This window comes from Pelobates fuscus, chromosome 8 (genome assembly GCF_036172605.1).
Source record: "Pelobates fuscus isolate aPelFus1 chromosome 8, aPelFus1.pri, whole genome shotgun sequence".
Taxonomy (NCBI): Eukaryota; Metazoa; Chordata; class Amphibia; order Anura; family Pelobatidae; genus Pelobates; species Pelobates fuscus.
Genome location: NC_086324.1, coordinates 61,590,391 through 61,614,753, shown reverse-complemented (window position 1 = coordinate 61,614,753; position 24,363 = coordinate 61,590,391). Strand labels below are relative to the sequence as shown.

The 24,363-nt window shown below is 36.7% G+C and overlaps 1 protein-coding gene across 12 annotated transcripts in view; it reads right to left on the bottom strand.

The window, feature by feature from the left end:
* Positions 1 to 24,363, bottom strand: part of MAP2 (microtubule associated protein 2) — a 223,680-nt gene that overhangs the window by 67,318 nt on the left and 131,999 nt on the right. For all 12 annotated transcript variants that reach the window (XM_063429924.1, XM_063429928.1, XM_063429929.1 and 9 more), the window contains one exon: positions 14,943 to 15,226. In XM_063429924.1, coding sequence (XP_063285994.1) covers positions 14,943 to 15,204 — 262 coding nt within the window. In that variant the 5' untranslated portion in view covers positions 15,205 to 15,226. The remainder of the gene's footprint in view (positions 1 to 14,942; positions 15,227 to 24,363) is intronic.

Sequence of the window (24,363 nt, the reverse complement as noted above, 5' to 3'; positions counted from 1 at the left end):
TTATACATTTTGGCATTCTGATTGCCGCAAAAGTGCAGTATGTCAGTCACTTCACCAGTGATCTCACAAATATCTAGAGCAGGGATAGGCAACCTTCGGCACTCCATATATTGTGGACTTCATCCCCCATAATGCTCTTACACCCATAATGCTGTCAAAGCATCATGGGAGGTGTAGTCCAAAACATCTGGAGTGCCGAAGGTTTCCTATGCCTGATCTAGAGTAAGCCTTTTAATAAATAGTTTAATAAATATATATTAAATAAATATTTACTAAAAACTATTTTAATAAAATAGTTTTTAAGAAATAACACTATTGGGCCATTCATGTGTCTCCTTTTATATCTGATACAATTGCTACAGACATCTAAGAAGGAGGAAGGAGTCACCCCTTTCCATACAGACCCTATCTTCCCATAGCCGGGTGTTTATGGTTCTATTTCAAGTGAATGTGCCTTTTAGAGGGGACACTCAAAACATATTTTAGTATATGCTGTCTGCACTATATATAAATGCTGTTTTGTCTTTTAGATGAGCTATGTATGTTATACTTAAAGGTACACCTATGAGTATTACTATTTAGTTTGCATGTTTAAAGTGATATTGCCCTATGTGAAAAGGACTTTAGCATTAATTGCATTTTAAGGAGTTTAATAGCATTACACTTTAGTTTCTAGTTACGTAATTCGCTCACACTCTTGTCTACTGGTTTAGGAGAGAAAACAAGTGCTTCAAATAATTCTGTAGTCTTGTGCCACATTAACATTGTAGTTTTACTGTTATAGGTGACTTAATTGCACACAGTGTATCTCTCGTCGTCGTCGATCTTAAAGCCTAGACTAGTAGTGGAATTCAGCCAGGAGCTCTGTGCTGGGACAATTATAATACACAAAGGATCACTGTGTTATACCCTTTAGATGTCAGATATGATATGATATACACAGCTATCATAGCCATGGCCTCTTTTTATCTTGTAAGCGAGCAGAGGACAATTGGCTAATTGATCATAGGGCATGCTAATGGACACAGTCTCTTGCCACTCTGTTATCGTATAGATACACTGCTCTAAGCTGCAGTGCAGTATTCCGCACGTTTAAACAATAGCAAAAAAAAAGCATTACTAATCTGCATGTTTAAACAATGGCAAAAAAAAAAAGCAATACACTGTGCCCTGATCTAGTGTTTGTACTGCACTGACAACCCATGATTCTGTGAAGATGCAAATAGAAATATAGAGCTTGCCATAGTTAGGGTATAATTATCATTTGAGAAGCCAGTCAAAACACGGATGTCTTAACCAACCAGGGTCCTATGTGTTTCTATGGTAACTGGTTGTAATTGATCCACGCTGGCATGGAATCAGCTACATGTGCAAGTAAATCAAATAATAATATGAAGCGGAATAACCCTTAGCCAGACTTGTATCTGACATATTGTACCAAATATTGGGGGGGGGGGGGGGGGAGGGGTGAGTCCTACACAATTCACCTTGCTTCTTTCAGCTTCAGATAAAAAAAAAAATATCTAATGAGGCAGAGAGGGGTATTTATTAACCCTTAATAGGGAACACATGGGATGGGCGGCAGTATTGTAACATGGCTGATTAACATTTTCTTTTGTATTACACAGCCATTTTACAATGCTGCCGGATTCTGTGGCACCTCCCATGTGAGTTTATCCTTATACCTACATTTGGTTTGCTGTCCCATAACCATCTACATTATTGACATTTCTTATATATTTGAGGATTCCCAAAAGAAAGGTGTGGTGGAACCTCAAAGACACCAACTGCTGCTGCATTCAGAGCCAGATTCGCTCTGAAAAATGTGAGCGTGAGCATTTATACTTTTTTCACTATATTCACTATCATACACAGTATACACAATTTATACAGTATGTATATTTGTTTTTTTTCTTGTTTTCTGGTTATATACCATGATGTACTTTTGTCCTTCAAAGTAAATAGGTAACTTTACAGTGTCTGATACACAAACCATGTATTTATTTTATATTTCTAGAGATCTTTCTTACAGCCTTTTCTGTTGAGTGTATAGAATGAGAATATATACACAAGTTGTTTTTTTGTGTTTATGTCAAATTGTTTCCACATATTTTTTTGTATTTTTTCAATATAAATGTGTGTGTATGTATACATATGCACTTTGGGGGCCATGGATTACAATGGGTTTAAGCGATACATGCTATCCATGAGCTAATGGAAAAAAGACTTAAGGGTCCTGGCGTGCTTATTGTCCATGGTTACGCTCTAATTGGAGATCAATACTAAGTAGTTGTGTTCCAATGTGAAAAGAAAATCTCACTCAAAATAATAAAAAATAATTTAACAAAAAGGCATCACAGCTTGAATAGCCAGGTCAATAAATCATAAAGTGTACCTCATACTGCAAAACAGAAAGGCAATTCAAAGAACACGGTGGGGGAGGAAATGCAGAAGAATAAAACATTGTATGGCTTGCCTCAAAATGTATCAAAAGTAATCCAGTGACAAAGGCTAACGTGAAATATCATGGAATCAGATGAATATCTTTTTTGTTTGTCACTGCAATTGTATATTTTGTCAACAACTTAATTTAGGTATTTCTTGTGCAGCAATTTCCTCAGGCAAGGACCAGACCTCGTGGCAAAAAAAGTGACCAAAAATACTTTCTTGGAAGTATCTTGGAAGTACTTTCTTGTTAAGTATTCCAGAAGGGATGTTAATGTTCTACACGAAGAGACTCACAAAGTGGTAGATAAGGTATGGCAGATAGAGAAAGAATCTGAGGGTATTAAACCATCTATGCACTCAATGAAAGGCTTCACTTCTCATTTAAACCACCTACATTGGTGTTGTCATTCAAAATGGCGGTTATGAAAGACAGAAATAGAGGAACTAATGACCGTATGAATGACATTGCATATTAAGTAACCCCTGCTGATTCAACTCACTTCATAAGATGCCTACAAGTTAAATATGATTATATTGAAATGTCCACCCTAAAAGAGACTCTTTTGCTTACTCAGTCCTGCTCAAGCAAAATCTGACGCACCTACGGATGAGGTCAAGTGCTTTGAAAGCAGAGTAGCTGAAGGCACACTGGTGAAGGCAGTTCGATGATCTCCTGTGCACGGTTTTGGAAATTCCACACTCTTGTTTTACTCAGATATTACTAGACACTATGAGTAGCAGCAATCTTTGATAGCTATTCCAACCCTACTGAGAGTGCATTAGATTCCCTACAAATGGGATATTTACCATTGTCTGATTATCACTGCACACACAGGAATAATCAAACTCAAAGATCTCAGAGAGATACCTTGAGCAATACACACTGGGTTTGCAAACATGCAAACTATAACAATTGCATCCAATCTTATTGATGAATGCGACAGCCATGTCATGAGATATGTTAATAATTCATTCATTTTTGCCACATCAGAAAAAAAAAACAGGTGTGCCCCAAATCCCCAGGAACATGACCTAAACCACTTGTTATGCCTCTCTGCCATACTGCAGTGGACACTCGTGTACTACTATTAGGTTGGGATTATACCACCTAAAACGGTAGGATTGAGCAAAACCCAATTTTTGCTCTCCTCTTGTGAGTACCTTTTCTCTTATTATTTTTACCATTTTTTTTTTTTTTTTTTTACTAGTGAGCACTAAATGCGGTTTTAATTCTTTCATTATATGTCTATATGGGTCATCTGCTGCTTATTGGGACCAGATGCAGAAATACCATCTGCTGAGACTCCACTAGACCAGCATATCCACAGGCGGGGATTGTACTGCCCATGCGCTAATACTTGGAGCTGACCTGAAGCTTTAAAAAAACTAACTTTCCATAATTACGTCATAGATAGAACATACTTCACCAAATGCTGTTTCCTGTCCTTTTATTTTGCATATTGACTGATTCTAACTTGAACTTGAGGATACCAACAAGGTGCTGCTACCCTTCCACTATTTTAAATTCCACCTACTACCAGAAAGAAGAGACTCTGGCTCTGATTGTTTGTTCTTGTCTACTTAGCTTAATAAACAGCTTAATATATATGTTGCACACAGTTTTCTGTATTGCAGATAAGACCAATATTTTATTGTTTCACTCACCTACGGTTCAAGACAGGATTATCCTGCTGCAAAGTATTGCCTAGTGCAGTATTATATGTTAGTGCTGAGATGCGGCACATGGTCCTGGTTTCCTCTATGCATAATGATTGGTTATATTAGGTTAGGGTACAGGTAACATAGTTATGGAGTTGCGGTTACATAGAATGGTTTTTCTGTTTGGAAAAAAAACAAAGTATTTTGAGATATGGAGTGGGAAGACTATGTAAGTAAACTGACATTTATCTGCTTTCAGATATACTAATGCTAATAATACGAATACATGTTTGTTTGTTTGTTTGTTTTTTAATCATGTTATCCCCCATAGTTCCTGCATGACAAGACATGATTTCATTACCTAGATTACTATATTTTCTAGATCTTTCGAGATTTCTTCTGAGCAGGGTCCTCATCAACCTATTGTTCCTGTAACACTTTGTAATCGTCTGATCTATTGTTACATTTGCCACTTTATTATATAGTAAAGAACCGCAAAATATGTCGGCGCTATGTGAAGGCCAATAATAATAATAATTGTACTGAGATTATTGGACCTTCTACTGATCTGATATATTAGTCTTCATATTAGGATTTTCAACAATATTAACTCATTATACCTACTGACAAATTTCTATACAAATTGCAGCTCTCTGAGCAATGAGAAACAGTTTAAATATCTTTCATGTGTTCAATAACAAAATGTAAAAAAACATATATGTGTAATGTTAAATCTTATCTTTCTTGTTCAAGGAATGGGTTATATGTACATCGAGGCTTATACTTAATGATGTCCTCTATCATCATATTGCTCAGCAAAGAAGGGACCACAGCCCTGTGGAAAGTTGCTATGGCAACAGAAGAAGAAGCTGGTTCTGCTTATCAAACTAGATAGAGATCTCTCTGTCTCATTGTATTTATTGCACTGACACAGCAGCTCTACGCCTACCATACAGTCATTCGGCTAAATAAATTATTGTATAATCATGAATTTTATGCATTTAGAAATTCAATTTTAATGGTATTTTCTTCTAAATGAAAACATCCACATTCTCTCAGGATTGCCTATGCGTTGCCTTTTCAATAAAGACATTTATTCTGGCAATGCATTATCACTCAGTCTCCACCTTATGCCATCCACATCACTTGAAACATCATATTGTGAAATAGAGGGAGTTGAAGGCAAGGCTCTCTATCTGTTAATAATAAATAATAATGGCAATCCCAACTGTTAATATTAATGCAAGAAATCTTTATATAAAAATATTAGAGTGTAATAATATTATGGCTTCCATTTTGGTTGACTTTCAACTGATATATATATTGATTTAAAGCAGTGCTTTTTAAGCCGGTGCTATTTCAGAGGCCCCCACTGATTGGAATAGGCACATCACATCAATCACTTACTTTGCATCGGCCCGAATGAATAGGTTAAAACAGTAGTCCTTACCCAGTAGAAAGGACACTTCTAAATATATCTCTTAAAAAAACACTCAAGGCATATTCATGTGGCATCAACAAAACTTGAATTAATTTGATCGTTTTTGGCATCTTATTAATACACTCTGTCACTGTTTAATATATACTGTATGAGTTGTTGGATGGTTTGCCGAGATCATTTGAACAGTTGAGAATCAGTTAACAAGGTAATGTTTAGAATTTTGGTTCCTGACAAAAATGTTAAAACCACTGATTTAAAGCTCGCTGCAATTGGTATGATGCTAGAAGTACCCTGACCCTAGATCTCTGGCTACAGGACAAACCTTATTGTCCTCTTGCGTGTCTGCCCACTCAGTCTCTTTGAAGCAGGATTAACGACATCCCGATTTTGCCAGCTGAGCATGTCAGCTGACCACTCTCAGCCAATTAATGATCTACTAGTGATTAGAAACATGCACAGAATTTACATTAGGCAGTCTGTAACTCTTGCTCTGGACTGGTTAATGATGCCCCAATTACTTTGCTGGGGGTGGAGTTACACCACCGGTAACAGAGGGGTTAAACTCTGTATGTGCAAATCGTATAAAACTTGGGTATTCTGTTCTTACGCATCATCAGTATGCTTAGAAAATATTGCAGAAAAAGCTTTTAACCCCTTCAGGACCGCTGACGGTTCAGGACCGTCAGCGGTAAAACGTGCGTTTGGACCGCTGACGGTCCTGAACCGTCATAACGGTCTGGGGCTACTTACCTGATCGCCGTCGGTCCCACGGCGGCGATCAGTGCTCCACTCGGTCCAGGGGGACTGCCTGTCTGCCCGGGCAGTCCCCCCATGGCAGATCAGGACCCCACGGCCATGTGATCACTCGATCACATGACCGCAATAGGTGTCTGTGTATCTGCCTGCAGGGGGACTGTCTGTGCTGACAGGCAGTCTCCCTGCAAGTGAAAAATCCAAAAAATAAAGTAAAAAAAAAAACAGTGTAAAATCAGTGTAAAAATAAATAAATAATATGTGTATATATATATATGATATATATACACATGTATTATATCTATATATAATATATGTATATGTATCATATATATAATGTCATATTAAGTGTATTTTTATATTTATATATACGTATATTAATATAAAAATACACTTATATTTAAATTACACACGAATATATACAATATATATATAATTGCTATATATATGGTATATATATATTATTATAAAATACAAATAATATGTTAATAAAAATAAATAACAAAAAATAAAAATAATTTTTAATAATTATAAAAAAATATTTATATATGCAATTTTATTCTAACAGTATTTTGATATATATATATATATATTTATATCAAAATATACTTAGAATGTAATGATATATATATCTATGTATAAATAAATAAATAAAAACAATACGAAATATACATATGTCCATATACATAATTACATAAATAATTTCATAAATATACACGTAGACGTCAAATATATAAATATGTATATATATTAAAATTCTACATGTGTATTTATGTAATATTTTTACCTAATTAAGTAATTTTAATGATTGCAATTTGAGGGACCTGCCTGCCAACCCAGGCCGAAAGTCCAGATAATTTAATTTGCTAGCACTGTGTTTAACCCTGTAACTTTCTATGACACCCTAAAACCTGTACATGGGGGTACTGTTTTACTCGGGAGACTTCGCTGAACACAAATATTAGTGTTTCAAAACAGTAAAACATATCACAGCGATGATATTGTCAGTGAAAGTGAATTTTTTTGCATTTTTCACACACAAACAGCACTTTCACTGAGGATATTATTGCTGTGATACATTTTACTGTTCTGATACACTAATATTTGTGTTCAGCGAAGTCTCCTGAGTATAACAGTACCCCACATGTAGAGGTTTTATAGTGTTTGTGAAAGTTACAGGGTCAAATATAAGGCTTGATTTTACTTTTTTTTTTTTATTGAAATTTGTCGGATTGGTTAGGTTGCCTTTGAGAGCGTATGGTAGCCAAGGAATGAGAATTAGCCCCATGATGGCATACCATTTGCAAAAGAAGACAACCCAAGGTATTGCAAATGGGGTATGTTCAGCCTTTTTTAGTAGCCACTTAGTCACAAACACCGGCCAAAGTTAGCGTTTCTTGCATTTTTAACACACAAACAAATATAAATGCTAACTTTGGCCAGTGTTTGTGACTAAGTGGCTACTAAAAAAAACTGGACATACCCAATTTTGAATACCCTGGGTTGTCTACTTTAAAAAAAATATGTACATGTTAGGTGTGTTTCGGGGATTTATGACAGATAACGGTGTTACAAGGTCACTATTGATACATTTAAAATATATATATATTGAAACAGCAATTTCCTACTTGTATTTATAGGCCTATAACTTGCAAAAAAAAGCAATAAAGCATGTAAACACTGGGTGTTTTTAAACTCGGGACAAAATTTTGAATCTATTTAGCAGTTTTTTTCATTAGCTTTTGTAGATAAGTAAAAGATTTTTCAAGTAAAAGTCCAAAAACATGTTTTTTTTTTAAATTTTTCACCATATTTTATTATTTTTTTTAAATACAATATTGGACATAATACAAATAATGGTATGTAAAGAAAGCCCCTTTTGTCCTGAAAAAAACAATATATAACTTGTATGGGAACCGTAAATGAGAGAGCGGAAAATTACAGCTAAACACAAACACCACAAAAGTGTTAAAACTGCTCTGGTCCTTAACGTACAAACATCGCAAAAACAGGCCGGTCCTGAAGGGGTTAATATTCATATGTAAATGCTGATTAAAAATCAGAAGAGTATTTAACTCCCGAATAGTAAAAACTATAAGCCATTTAAGACCTCCAAAAGCCACTACAGTAGGGAATATATATTGATGACGCACAAGTTGTCAATGCTCAAATGCAATAGCTAGGAAAAAATCGTATTCAGACTCTGGTTACCATGCCGACTTTCCCTTTGGTGCTATTGATTTCAATATTGTAGAACAGTGTCTGCATCATATTTGTGGTTACTATGGCATTGGGCCCAGGCCACAGGTGTTTGGTTTTCAGTAATTTAAGTAATCTCCTTAAAGGGACAGGGCATCATATGTTTTCTTCCGAATATTACCAAGAGCTCTCTAAACCAATTTAAGGTTGATATGACAAACAATTACTGTAGACAGGCCAACTGCTCTTTGAAATATAGCTAGTTATACATTCACAACTAAGCTGAAACAATGTGATAGAGATTGTTTGAAATAAATAGAGTACATTTCTGACCTCAATGGCAACCTGAAAATTTGTCATTCTGTCGAGTCCCTCCAACCCACCCCTGAATATAATTTGCAAACAGAACTTTTCCTAAATGTTTTAAGCATGCTATGTACCCTGTTTTCCCAAAAATAAGACATCCCCCGAAAATAAGCCCTAGCTTATTTTCGGGGGATGCTCGTAATATAAGCCCTATCCTGAAAATAAGCCCTAGTCCCTAGTTTGCTAATCTAGATTTGCCGGATTCCATTCGAGAGTAAGTTAATCTATGTTCGGGAAAGTTTCCCACAAACAAAGATTTGTACGATTCCATGCCCTTGTGAACTGGTCTATGTTCGGGTAATTACCACGAACGTAGACCTGCTTACTAGCACATGCTTGCTACCGCTTTTCCCCCGAAAATAAGCCCTAGCGCATTTTTTTGGGGAAAAATGTATAAAAGATCCTGTCCTTTTTCGGGGGAAAGACAGTAATATACATGCGAGTTTAGAGTGTGAGTTAGAACTCATAGGAACTAAAAACTCTATGGAACTGAAACTTCACAGATCAGTAACAAGAGAACTTGGAGTTCAATAGTATTCTAGGCCCACAATAATTTGGCTTTAGGAAAGAAAATGAACAAGCACAGTTTTTTGACAGTCTTCACCGTTAATGCTAACGGTGCATTCTTAATTTAAATGCCACTATATCCCTACCTCTCCAACAGGGCAGGTTTAAGAAACCAAGGCAATTCAGATGTGATGTGGACTGCAATTACCATCTATCTCAGCCTGTTAGAGTAATCAGAAGGAAACAAACTCCCAAATTCGTACAACCCAAACTTCAATACTCTTCAGACTAACCGTAACACCACAAGCCTAACAGTGCTAATGTAAACAGTATTGAAATTATACCTCAATAAAGAGATATAGTATCACAACAAAATTGTAATTTCAAATGTGTGTAGAACTTGCTGGTTGATATTCTGGAATTTTATTGGCATGCCACATTAATGTACAGGTGAATTAGATTTTATTTTAACATGGGTGTATGTCTATTATTTTCAATACTCTGCTTTATATTCCAAGTAGCATAGTACAGAGAACATTTTAAAAGAAATGTGGCCATAAGTCCATCCCACGTTCTATGTTGATTAGTATGTCTTGTAGCTGACATATAACCATATCTTGCATATTGTTGACTGGTGGCATGTTGTATACATTACAACCTGCCTAAGACTGGTGACTATTAGGCATGCAATACAATTCAATTGCTAAGTACCATATATTCTGAAGATGGAATACTACGATGCTATAGTCTTCTCAAATAATTCGATAAACTCATATCTCTTCTTCCAGACACTAACTCCCTAAAACGTGCACACTCCTGTGATGGGGCCACCAACTCAATTTAAGATAACCAAATGGCAACATGACATACTTGCACCTAGAATAGCACATTTCCTCCAGCAAAACATCACAACAAAATTTAAATGGCACCAAGCTGACCTTTTCATACATCAGGGAATTTCAGCAATGCAATTTAATGCCTCCGGCACATAACTCATTTTAACAATCTCTCCACTGCCAGCTGCATGTTCTTCAAAATACGGCACCATTAGAACATTAGAGAAATTAGGGTTTTTGTTTTTTTTTAACTAACTGAAGTTCTGTATTTGGGATACTTCAGGAAATATCTGGGGAAATGTTCTAACTGTTTAAAAAAGGATCCCATCTCTAGAAAATTATCACTGCAAGATGTTCAGAATGAGTGACTAGACCTTCACTGGTAAAAAAAAAAACCCAAAAAACCTCCTGATCCTACTGAACCAAGAGAGTATATAGTGTAACTTTTATCTGGAGTATGCCCTGTTTGTGAAGTTGTAAGCATCACAACAATATGTTAACACAAAATGTTATAAGTATTTTTTTCAAGATAAAGTGATCTTTTCTCATTCAAGGACTTCTTTGACATTGGGAACGTTTGGAACAGACCCAGCATCCTATTGTTAGGAATTATGTCAAAGTGTGTAGAAGAGCTCAAAAACATTTTTACGAAAGTACTGATCTGAAAAGGTACGAACACAAAAAAAAAGTTTGATTTACTTTATTCGAGAACATTCACTCTTTTCACATTCACACGTAGACATGAGTAATCTAAACCAGTTCTGAATAAAACAGAATAAGCAATTTCAATTGTGTTTCATGTTACTTTGTGTTAACTAACAGGATCATTCACTCTAGTTAATTAATTAAAAAAACAAAAACAAATGTAACCTGCCTAATGAAATCCTTTCAAAAAGGGTTACTCCAAGCACCATGAGCACCAGAGATTTGAAGTTTGTATGTGCAAGTTGTGTGGACTGCGATTATTCAGCCTGTTAACATACAGAGTTACAGCCTGTGGCTCCATCATTAGGGCTTCATTAGCCAAGGTAGATCCCTAATGTAAACTTTGTGCATATTGTATGTTTGCCATCAGGACACACAGCATGCTGTAATGGACTACCAATGGTGGGAGAGCCACCCCTCTGTCCAAGTCCTCCCCTCAAACTGTCCTCTAGGACATCCAGTGAAGTTAAAATGACATGACTAGAGGAGGACCTGGTTGCTGGAACAACTTGGCCTTAGAGCTGAAAAGTAAGTAGGTTTTAGCCACAGTCTTTTATCTTAAAACTACTTTTTGGTTGGAGTTGATCTTTAATATACTTTCACAAACAAATTCTTATTTTTCAGTTAGCCTACAAAAAATGTGACAACTTGCTCTACATTAAAGTAAACCTGTCATGCATTTTTTTAAGTTAACATAAATTGGCCCCAGATTTATTGAATACATCCTATATCACAGAGATATATGATACAGTCAATGTGAAATCTTGAGATAGACTCCCCTTACCTCCGACCAAGTGCCGCCATGTCCAATGCTCTGTGGATGTTACTGTCCTGGAACACCTACCTCTGGTCCGCCCTTCACTCCTCCTTCTTTCATTTACCATGCTTGGGAATGCATCCCTGTGCCAGCCAAACTTCCTTTGTGACACGAACATGCTTTCTTTGTCGCCAGCATGTCCGCGTCGGAACAGAGTGATGTTCCTGGCTAGCGCTAGCAGAGCCGGTTACCGAGTTACCATAGCAACCACAGAGCATGTTATATTTGGACTGCAGAAAGATCGCCTGTCGGAGATTTCTACTGCTCTCCCTGGTCATAGCTGCTATACAGAAGAATTGACTGAGAGGTGCGAGAAATACCTAGTTTTAAATAGCTTCTACTCATAATCTATACATTTGCTAGCAAAGCTGCTAGCACAATGTATAGATCAAATGTTATGCTCTTTCAAAGTAACATAGTTACATAGTTACATAGTTACATAGTTAGATAGCTGAAAAGAGACTTGCGTCCATCAAGTTCAGCCTTCCTCACACCTGTTTTTTGCTGTTGATCCAAAAGGCAAAAAAAAAAAAAAAAAAACCCAGTTTGAAGCACAATTTTGCAACAAGCTAGGACAAAAAAATCCTTCTTGACCCCAGAATGGCAGTCAGATTTATCCTTGAATCAAGCAGTTATTACCCTACATTGAAAGATTATATCCTTGAATATTCTGTCTTTGCAAGTATGCATCTAGTAGCTGTTTGAACATCTGTATGGACTCTGATAAAACCACTTCTTCAGGCAGAGAATTCCACATCCTGATTGTTCTTACAGTAAAAAAACCTTTCCTTTGCCTTAGACGAAATCTTCTTTCTTCCAGTCTAAACGCATGGCCTCGTGTCCTATGTAAAGTCCGGTTTGTGAATAGATTTCCACACAATGGTTTGTATTGGCCCCGAATATATTTGTATAATGTTATCATATCCCCTCTCAGGCGACGTTTTTCTAAACTAAATAGGTTTAAATTTGTTAACCTTTCTTCATAGCTGATATGTTCCATTCCTTTTATTAATTTTGTAGCCCGCCTCTGCACTTTTTCTAGTGCCATGATGTCCTTCTTTAGAACAGGTGACCAAAATTGCACAGCATATTCAATATGTGGTCTTACCAGTGATTTATAGAGAGGCAAAATGATATTCTCGTCCCGAGAATGAATGCCCTTTTTCATGCATGACAATACCTTACTGGCCTTGGCCACTGCTGATTGACATTGCACATTGTTGCATAGTTTGTTGTCTATAACAATTCCCAAGTCCTTTTCGTGTGTTGTTATCCCTAATTCACTTCCATTAAGGGTATACGTTGCTTGTGTATTCTTTACGCCGAAGTGCATAACTTTGCATTTTTCAACATTAAATTTCATCTGCCATTTGAGTGCCCAGTCCTCCAGTCTATCTAAATCCTTCTGCAGCAAAGTAATATCTTGCTCACATTGTATTATTTTACAAAGTTTTGTGTCATCTGCAAACACTGAAACATGACTTTCAATGCTGTCTTCAAGATCATTTATAAAAATGTTAAATAGAAGGGGTCCCAGAACAGACCCCTGAGGGACACCACTTGCCACCTCTGTCCAGCTTGAAAATTTACCATTAACGACAACTCTTTGTATTCTGTTTTTAAGCCAATGTTCTACCCAAGAACAAGCATTTTCATCGAGACCGATTTCCATTGTTGGTACCACAACATATACCATTGAAAGGGTTCAAGCACTATAAGAATTGAAGCTAGATTTCACTCTGCCCATACAAGTACTTGTACTGTCATGAGAAACTGCACATAATGAAGCTCTCTGAGTTTAAGTTTAACTGTCAACTTTCTAGAGAAGACTGACTTGCAAATAGTTATGGGATAACTTCTGTACTGTCCTAAAAAAAAGTTATTAGTGTATTATAATTGTCTGAGCAACTTCATGTCTGGGCAGATCCCACTACAGAAGCAAAGTTATATGATTTACAGAAATGCAGTGTTTTCACAAATTTTTAATTTCTGTTATATAATTTTGGACTAAAATTTGAAAATCACTTTTTATGACAATTAACACTAGTAGGTGACCCTGCTACTGATTTATCTGTTCGGTTTTTAATTTACACAAAAGTTTAAAAATTCTAAGCAAATCTATAGCTAAAGAAGAAATGCATCGCTAAAAAAAAACGTGTAGATGCAACTCCCTTAAAGTTCCAGGTGCACCCCAACAACCTAAAAATAAATATTACTATTATCCAGAGGCAGATCTTGTCTCACTGCTGCTCTGCTCAACCCCCGTAGACTGTCATTGAAGAGAGTCTCCTCTTATTGTAGAACACTGTGCCAATCAAATGTGTCAATCTTCCAGGAGAATACACTGACTCATGCTTCCTAATGGAAGTTCTTCAAGTAAAGTGAACCAGGAAGCCTTCCTAACAGTCACCTTGACTAGAACTACTAGCAGGGTGTTCCTAAATGGTTTCAATTCAATTCATAAAAGTGCTTATTTGTCTTGAAATCAGCATTTTTGTGAATTGGTTCAAAAGGAACATACGGTAAATCCTTAAAGCACTTCAGCAAGCTCAAGTTTTGTAGGAGTTTGGCATGTCCTTTTAACATCTTATAGCAATAATGTTCTACGTATCTTATCGAGTTGTTAATATATTAATCATTTTCAGTCTTCAAATTGTTTGTACTTGTCAAGGTCTTAAAATCCATGTTTTGTGTTTTTTCATTATGTACGTGTCAAAAATTTGAAAGCTAAGGTCTTGCAATCAATCACAGACCTTTTTGCAAGCAAAGTTTAGCAGCTGCTTGTTATTTAACTTTCTAAATAAAGCCATTATTCTTTCATTGAAATTCAATTGTTCATACACAAATGGATCAAAGTTATAGCACTAACCACCCTTTTGATTTACACATTTACATGCAATTTTCTCCACAAATAGTTCACAAAACAAACCTGCTACCTGTAGTCATCAGAAAAGGCTACCTGTTGTGAAATTAATTAAGCATATATCTGGAAGAATATTATTTTGACACATTAAATGTAATTGGGACAACCAATGTGTTGCTTAGCAATAAAATACACAGTCACACAATAAAACATAAAAAAGTGTTCAAAATACAGTAATTTAAACTAGTACTAGTACTATTTTCCACTACAACAAAAATTACATTTACTTTTAACGCTTTTTTTTATTTTTTTTTAAGTAAAAATATGTGTTATTTTGAAGACAATTACCTGCGGTTTCAGAGTCTGCAGATGGTATTTCTCCATTAATGCCATTCTCCTTGCTTGTGGAATGTGAGGCTTGGAGAGCCCGCTCCCCATATCCTCTTTCTTCTGCCTCTCTGAATGGAATGCCGTTGGAGCTGTGGACCATCCCATCTCCTGCTCCCCCTTGTTCCTTCATGTCTGTGGTGTGTGGGAGTGGCGAAGCCTCTGTATGTTGTCCAGGAGCCCAAGGAGATGGCTTTGACTCATCTTGTCTGTTGTCCGTCATGCTTTGTCTCCTGACCAGAAACCTGGAACCCAAAAATGTTTTGCATATGAGATGTATGCCAAAGCTAAGAACTCATGAATCAAATTTATTATGATATATTAAACAGTTTTTGGAACTAAGTCTCATATTGAGCAATTTTATTTTTATTCAATGTCATTGTAATGGTGTCATATGATGGGTGACGTTATAAAGTGCCAGAGTTATTACTGTTGTCCAATACAAAGTTGCAAATGAGCAAGAATTAGATCATGTTAATATTGTGGGTTCTAAATGCCGGTGTCTTTTCTTTGGACCACTCTGCTGTAGCCTTGTCTGTTTTAGGTTTTGGTCAATAAAGGTGGATTGTATCTAGGCTGGTACGTCATTTACTGGTTTTCCTTCTTCTCAGGGTTCTCAGCAGTAAATGAGCAAAATGCAATCAGGGTTATTCACTTAAGTGATAATTGTCAGGAATTCAAATTGAATTCAAAACAAATTTCAAATTTAAGGTCAAAGTAACTGAATTGAAAGCATAGCTGAAAATGTTTCGAGTTCAGCTATATTGACCTTAAAGGGACACTATAGTCACCAGAACAACTACAGCTTATTGAATTTGTTCTGGTGAGTAGAATCATTACCTTCAGGCTTTTTGCTGTAAACACTGTCTATTCAGAGAAAAGGCAGTGTTTACATTACAGCCTAGTGATAACTTCACTGGCCACTTCTTAGATGTCTGTTAGAGATCCTTCCTGGGTCATAACTGCCTAAAATGCATCCATTTATTCAGTATCTCATCCCTCTGCATGCAGATACTGAACTTTCCTCATAGAGATTCATTTATTCAATTCATCTGTATGAGGAGATGCTAATTGGCCAGGGCTGTGTTTGAATTTTGTTGGCTCTGCCCCTGATCTGCCTCCCTGTCAGTCTCAGCCAATCCTATGGAGAAGCACTGTGATTGGATCAGGCCACCACTTCTGATGTCAGCAGACAGCTTGTTTTTCCGAGGCAAACAGCATGCAGAGCTACAGCTTCAGGCTTGAATACAAGTAAGATTTTTCTATATTTATGGAGGCCTGAGGGGCCCGGGTGGGGGAGGGGAGGAAATAGATTGTGGTTTTAAAACTATAGGGTCAGGAATACATGTTTGTGTTCCTGACCCTATAGTGTTCCTTTAAATTTGATATTCACTTTTAATTTTCATCAGTTTTCCCTTTAGTAAATAACTTTGCTCACAACACTTGTCTCTAAACTGATAACCTAAGACTTATTCTGCTGGATTGACATAGGTATATATTATGAAAGATCCTGCATAAGATGTGATTGCATTTCAGCTTTTAGTGTCTTACGGCCTAAAAGCCTGGACTTAGTGACATTTAAGAAAAGTGCTACTTCGTTGACTTATAAAATCCATCAAAGGTACAAATCTCACATCAGTCTGTGAAGGTCATAGCTGTGACTTATAAAGTCACCATCCGAGAAAAATTGAATATACAACTCATACAGTACAAGTTGGCAAAAAATCACCAAGGTGCAAAGAGTTATTTATGTGTGCAGTTCTCAAGCTGAACAGACCGCTATTATTCCCTTGTTATTGACAGAGAAACCTATGGCCTTCTTTGACTTGGCTAACGAATGTTCTCCCTTCTTGTCAAAGCTAAGCAAGTTGCAATAAGAGAGGAAATCTACAGTGTGAACTGGTGAATGATACACATTGTGGGATTAGGCAGGGAAGGCCAGAAATTATGCATTACAAAAATAGAAAATTAATTTGGTTAAATTGACTGCCATGATATTTTTTAGGACAGTCCTGAAAAGAATACGATAAGATAGAAGACTATTTCCTCTTAAAGGGGCACTATAGTCACCAAAACAAATTTAGCTTAATGAAGCATGTATATAGATCATGAAGCGTGTGTGTAGATCATGCCTCTCAAGTTGCACTGCTCAATTCATTGCCATTTAAGAGTTAAATCAATTTTGCTTCTGTTTATGCAGCCCTAGTTACACCTCCTCTGGCTGTGACTGACACAGCCTGCATGAAAACAAAATGGTTTCAATAACCATCAGATGTAACATACTTTGAAAGTTTTTATCGCCTGCTCTGAACATTGAACTTAAATTACATACACAAAACTTCTGCCATATCTAGAAAGTGATTTAACATCTAAAAGACAGAGCATTGAGCAATGAGACTGCAGGGGCATGATCTATATGCCAAAATGGATTAATTTGGCTAAAGCTGTTTTGGTGACTATAGTGTCCCTTTAGTTCACTTATAATCACAGGGCAGCACTAAGTTTGATCATTAAAAAGCCATGTTTCAGCATTTGCAAAGCCTAGAAAACAGAGACCTAGATAGATAGATAGATAGATAGATACTATCTATAAATACTAAAAATATTTTTTTTTATCTCTTTGACAAAAATGCAAGCCCTTTTTTAAAGGTATCTATTGAATTTGATAGCACATCTTCTCCATGTGGGCAAAAAAGATGACCGGTTGTTGCCTTGTTTCCTCTGGAACTATTTTGGGGCATTGCCTCATGGCCGACAGGTCAAAACTTAATTCAAATGGCGTTCTCAAACCACTGAAGGGATCTCAGTGATATTTTGTCAAATGGTGTGCTCAGTTCCAAGCTATCCGGTGATGTGACTTTGTAGGGTTTTGAAGTTATTAAAATGGATTTTTGTATGTTTTCAAATATTGTAGATTTTTCTGTACCTGAGAAATAATTGAGTTATAGTTTTTTTTCTCACGCAATTATCTCTCAGGCACAGAGGATTTTGGAAGGAAAAGCCCTGTAATTTTGTGTGAGAGACCCCATGTAGAGGTCAGTGCATAAAAGCTGTGTGTGGCCAGAATAAAGTCAGTTGTACTCCCAGAACTGTGTGTCGTCCAGTTGTTGGGGAGGAGGTGGGATATTTCTTTGGCATTTTTCTTGTTCCTGATTGTACTTCAGTGGATCCAGCGGAGAAGAGTCCCTGCTACATTACAGATATCAAATAAAAAAATTTAAACTGAAAATTCTCTGTACCGTAGGAAAAATTTGGCACCTATTTTTGACCCCCACTGGATGCCCGTAGGCTGAGTTTGTCCACGAAAATAACCAAAATCACATCTACATTGGTATTTTAGAATAAAGTATACGTGACTCGTAGAAGATTATGTAGCAGAACAGATTCAAAGACGTACGTGACATTTTTTTTCTGGCAAAGACGTTTTATCGTTGGACGCGTTAGTGTATTCCTGCTGAACTTAATTATACAAGCCTTGGGCTTGCATGGCTAGACTAGTCTAGGTCACTAGCTTTCAGGCCATAGCTTCCTACCTTTAGGTCTCGTGCTACAGCTGAGTGAATATAAAGAAATCAGGTAAATTTTTACATCTTGTTAATCACTGCTGCTGACTACTGGCTTCTGCTGAACATATGACACCTGCAGGGATGATATTTCTAAACTGACATGGTAGGATGCACATGGGTGCCCTCCTTCTATATCGCTAAGGCCAGTGTCTGTAACTGTCATATGAGTCAGCGTCCTTTCACGTTCATTTCATTATTACCATCATCATTTCTTTCTGTAGTGATGACAAATTCTTCAGCACAGAATAGAATGGATACAAGAGATAATGTGTAGTTTCACAGTGAGGAACACATTGACTTGAGAGACTTTGAAAGGAAATAATTCCAACAGCAACTCTATTGAAAATCCATTTAATTTTACTAATTAAAAATGCTGGTGGTGTACAGTCCTAAAAGGTTTCGATCTAAAAAAAATTGGCTCAAAATTTTCGTTTACTTTGCCCAGGTTTTATATCCTCTCACATTCATAGGTAGCATTGAATCCCTGGGCTAGTGATGGCTATCTTTGGCAACCTAGATGATCGAGTGTCACAAGAAATGTGGTTTAAATATATCAGGGTTCCAAAGTTAGCTATCATGGCTAAATCAATCTCCTTCTTAATTGGAATTTAGCTATACTATACAAAACTAAAGGAACAGTCCAGACTCCTAATGCACTTTAGCTATTAGCTTACTGAAAAGCCTTCTATATGAAGATTGTGTCCTCTTTTTTTATTTTGCAAAAAAATGCATATTTCAATAGAAATTGACATTTTTATAAATTAACCTAGTCACAGCATGGGGTGTATTTTCGTAGCTTCATACTAACCACCACTTACATGTAAATATGCCCTGTGGTTTTTATATGAAGAATTGTAATAACGATATTGAATTGCGTTAGCACATAGCTAAAACACCTACAGAGATTGCCAAGGCTACCGTTAGGACTGTTAGAGAGTTGTAACTTCCAGTAGTTTAATGTTTCTCTGTCATCCTTCTCCTTTGTGGTCACAATCAGTTAATTATAAAATTAGCCACGCTAATTTTGGAAGAGTTGTATAGGTATATGATTTTTTAGGAAAGGTATTTAATTGTCTGGACTTGTACCAAGGGATAGGTATGTCTTAATTGCTCTATTGAGCTCAGTTAAAATATGCTTTTGCCACATTTAGTGAAATTCACAGCAGGGATTTAATTAAACGCCGGTTAAAATTAGTTTGTAGCAAACTTATGACCCAAGACACACGCAGGTGCTTGACTACAAAACAACTATGTTTAGACATAATGAGCTCAGTGTAGAGTTGTTTTTATAATGCTCGGTAACTCAATAGGACATGTATATTCCCTTTAAATAAAACAGGTTTAGAGAAAATGAAGAGCACTGGGATGTGTTATGGCATCTCCATAATACTACCCACTTTTTTGTCCTTGTGGTAGAATCAGCCTTTTCACATATAATTAAGGAAGCAAACTTCAAAGCTTTCCAAATTAGCTTGTACAGATGAGAATTGCCACTGGAATGTAGCCAACAGTTACCATTTTTAAGAGCTTCTACAAGACATTGGCATGGGTTTGGATAATGTGTGAATTGTGTAGAATAGCAGAAGTGGGTATTTTTTTTACATAAGCTACTTGTGCGAAATAAAAGAACATCATTGCCTCGTTAAAAGCCCATGAGTTACAGTTCACAAATTTCAAGAATAGGTCTGGACATCATTGATAACCTTTTTAATACAATCAGTTTATTTGCTAAAAGATGACTTGTGGTCAATTTACAACATACGGTAATAGAAAAACACAACCAAACTAAAATATCACAGCTGACAAAATTATCGAATTCATCTTTTGCTCCTGACTCGGGAATTTTTACCTACATTTTGCATGTCAGAACCTTAATTCAATTCAATAGAATGTTAAGCCGATCAAGCTCCTTGACAAACTGAAATCATACAATAAGGTCAGATAGAAAAATCTTTGGTGTCATGTAGAAGCCAACCTATTCATGTCCTGTTGGGAAGGGCAATTTTTCAAAGAGCACCCTTCCCTGCCGTTATAGAAACTGATCCATGGTGGCGTGTGTTGGCAAAGAGTATGTATCTAACTGACGTACAATCATGTCTCTGTTGGCAGCGCTTATGGCCACCTTACCGGCTATGTACATGCTCCCAGTGCACTACATATATTTTCATGTAAGCATTGACCTGTAAATGTTCTTGGACATTTGTGTATAATGACACATAGGTGAATTTGTACTTTTAGTGAATGCTTCTACCCCAGACAAACTGGACTTTGAAGAAATAATTTTGATGATGGGACAGTTATTGCCATTATAATTTGTACTATACGTAGGGCTAGTCATTGTAACAGCAAATTCATGTTTACCTCTAATATATATCAATTATACTTCTAGGGGGTTGTATATCTATATAGGTGAGCATAATGCCCCCAATATCCAGTAATCAACCCCATAAAGGTGGTGAATTGTACTAAACTGTAACTCCAAATTCTGCCTTATCGTTTTATCACTACATCTGATAGCAATATCATAAACAATGTGTCTTAAAAAAAACTATTGTATAAACATTCTCAACGGACACTAACACGCAACCCTTGCTTAAAAAACTGCTTCCTGTCCCTAAATAGGCTTTGATTTATTCTAAGTACTTTAACCTACAATTTGTGAGTTTACACCTTTATGAATTTATAAAAGCTTGCTTTAGACCTATACTTTCACAAGAGCACTTTTCAGCCTCTTAATATAGTGACACAGATTAGAGATTTATGACTGCATCATATGCTAATGTACAGCGTGTTACACCTTTTAATGAATACAAAATTCATAGTGCATACGCGAGGCAAGTCATGATGAGACATCATTTATCATGACGGATCTCACCTTGAAATTGAAGCTTAGTGCATCTTGCCTGCATAGCATAACAACCACAAAGACTGGATTAGCAGGATATACTTTAAAAAAAAAAGAAAATAGACTCACGGGACAGCAGTCTACAACGTAAAGGTAGGGCTTCTAATCAGAATAAAAGAAATGTCTAGGACAAAGCGCTATCTTCAATATGAAATAAAGTGATATTGCAAAATTTCAAGGAAAATATAAACTCGAAAGATGTTCAAAGTCTCTTGATTACCGTAAAATATAAAGATTTCATACAACATAATCCACGGCATAAAATCTGAGCTTTTCGAGTTAATTCTCAATTTTTCACCAGCAACAAAGTGGTTAAGGGCAGGCTTTGCACAGTTGCTGCAATGCAGTATTTTAGCTTACTTTGCTTCTGCAGTAAGACTTTTCGCTTGATAAGTGCTGGAATTTAAAAAAAAAAGGCTTCAAAAAAGTTCTGTACCTACCCTGGACAAACACTGCGCATATTAATTCTAAGGGTAATTTAACTGTGTGTCAGAAATAGTAACTCAACAATTTTTACCCAAGGTTCTACAATAATACTTGCAGTCAGACAACCGCTGGGGATTTAAATCCATTAGTGGCTGACAAAAAAGTCAGCGGGGAAATTACTGGGAGCGGATATATTGTATTAATATATCATAAAAACAAGCTGGTTGCTAAAATATTCCCATATAGATCTATATGAAAATATATTATTCAATGCATGGCCTGACAAAGCCTGATGAAATAACAGCAAAACATCCCCCTCAAATCACTATGACTAAACCTGAGAAAAATATTTTCCAAGGACCACCATTCACCAGAGGAACTCAGCATTTTGTGTGCAGTCAGGTGGATGTTAATGACAATAACATGTCCCCAACTCACTTTGGTAAATCACCACACATTCACATGGTGGTTTCTTGGTAAAGGGACACCCCAACCCCTAAAGCACTTTAGCTTGCTGAAAAGCATTATGTGTGAAGAATGTGCCCGCTTTTTTAATTTTGCAAAAAGTGCAGATTTCAGTAGAAATTGATACTTTTCTGAATATACCTGATTACATTCCCCTGGCTTTCAAGTAGACAATATGTCATGTTGCTTCCTAGTTTCGTTAGCTCAGTGGGGCTAAACTCAAGAGACAGCAATTGCTCAGAGCACCTGCCTTACAAAGACTTCTCATTGAGCTGCAATGGGAAGTATGTGATTGGACAGCCACAGAAAATCTGAGCGGGGTTAGAAGAGGAGCGCTTTCAAAGGCAGCAGGCAAGAGAAATGCAGGGATTGGTCTTCTTGACCCGCTACAGTCTGTAATGAATGCTGCCGCCAGACTGATTTTCCTCTCTAGTCGTTTCTCTCACACCTCACCCCTCTGTCAGTCCTTACATTGGCTTCCTGTATCCTATAGGAGTCAATTCAAAGTGCTAACCCATACCTATAAAGCACTGAATATACTTAGCCCCTCTTATTATCTCCTCACAGATCCATAGGTATGCCCCCTTTTGGTCTCTCCGCTCTTCTCGTGACCATCTTCTGTCTGCTGCTCGCACCTACACGGCCAACTCGCGCTTGCAGGACTTCTCGCGGGCGGCTCCCTTCCTATGGAATAGCTTGCCTACCGCCATCAGACTCTCCCCTAGTCTTCAATCGTTTAAGAAGTGCCTTAATACCCATTTCTTTAGGAAAGCCTATGGCCTCCCAGACTAACCACTACCTCACATAACTGTCTCTTGCTCTCTCTCCGAAAGGGCATCACTCTACTCTCTCCTCCAGCTCTGCTTCACTCCCACCTAATTTGACTGCAATTTCCTGTCCTAATGTGTTTTATACCCCACCTCCTATAGACTGTAAGCTCGTTTGAGCAAGGCCCTCTTCAACCTATCGTTCCTGTAGGTTTTCGTGTAATTGTCCTATTTATTGTTAAATCCACCCTCTAATAATATTGTAAAGCGCTACGGAATCTGTTGGTGCTATATAAATGGCAATAATAATAATAATAATTTGCAAGCTGTTTTAAGATATAATTTCAATTAAAAAAAATGCATAATGAAACACAAGTCTGCTGTCATTTGTGGTATATCTACTAAATAGTGATATTAATTTATATTGTATTCGTGCTGTGGAGTGTCCCTTTAAAGTCATGTTTTTCTCTTCAGCTAGCAAACATTACAGATTAGCTTTGTATTTTCTCTATACACTGGTCACAAATGCTGTTTACCACTTTTTACATGACAGCTCACCTTTAATAAATGTAATCTTTTTGGAACTTAAAGACGAATCGCACAATTGAAGAACAGCTGTGAGGTATGAAAAGCCTTTTACGTTTTTCCATATACTAATCACATCAAATTAAATAGGAAGATCCTATTCAGATGGTAACATGTTCCATCTGATTAGTGCACCTTCACTGAGGAAACTGTGAACACCTTCGTGCTATGTTTTACAGGTAGGGATGCTCAATAATTAAAAAAAAAACTGGTATGATCTGTTTTTTATTATTTCAATTAACATGGGTATTGTATTCCATTCAAAGCTAAAATTGCTTTGCTGAGCATGTATTTGTCCACTGTTCCTGAACAAATGGTGAGGTAATTACCTAATTTTTGCTAAACATTTATCAGTGTGTAATTGGCACACGACTTTATCACTAAAGACAAAAGTAATGGAATGTATGGCTCATAAAGCAAATTATATGTTTGTAAAAAAATGGTCCCAGGATAATTCAGCCATAGATTTTACAATCTGATTAGTTAGGTTGGAACACTTTCCTATTCCTCAATTTCCCCCCTTTTCATTTCCCTTTCATTTCCTTCTCCTAATAATTCTTCTACTCTAGCTTGGAGATTACATGACAAATCGCTGCTTCGTGTCTCCTCTTGTGATTGATGCACATTATAAGCAATATAAGTCATTGTGCAAGTAAGATCCAGCACAT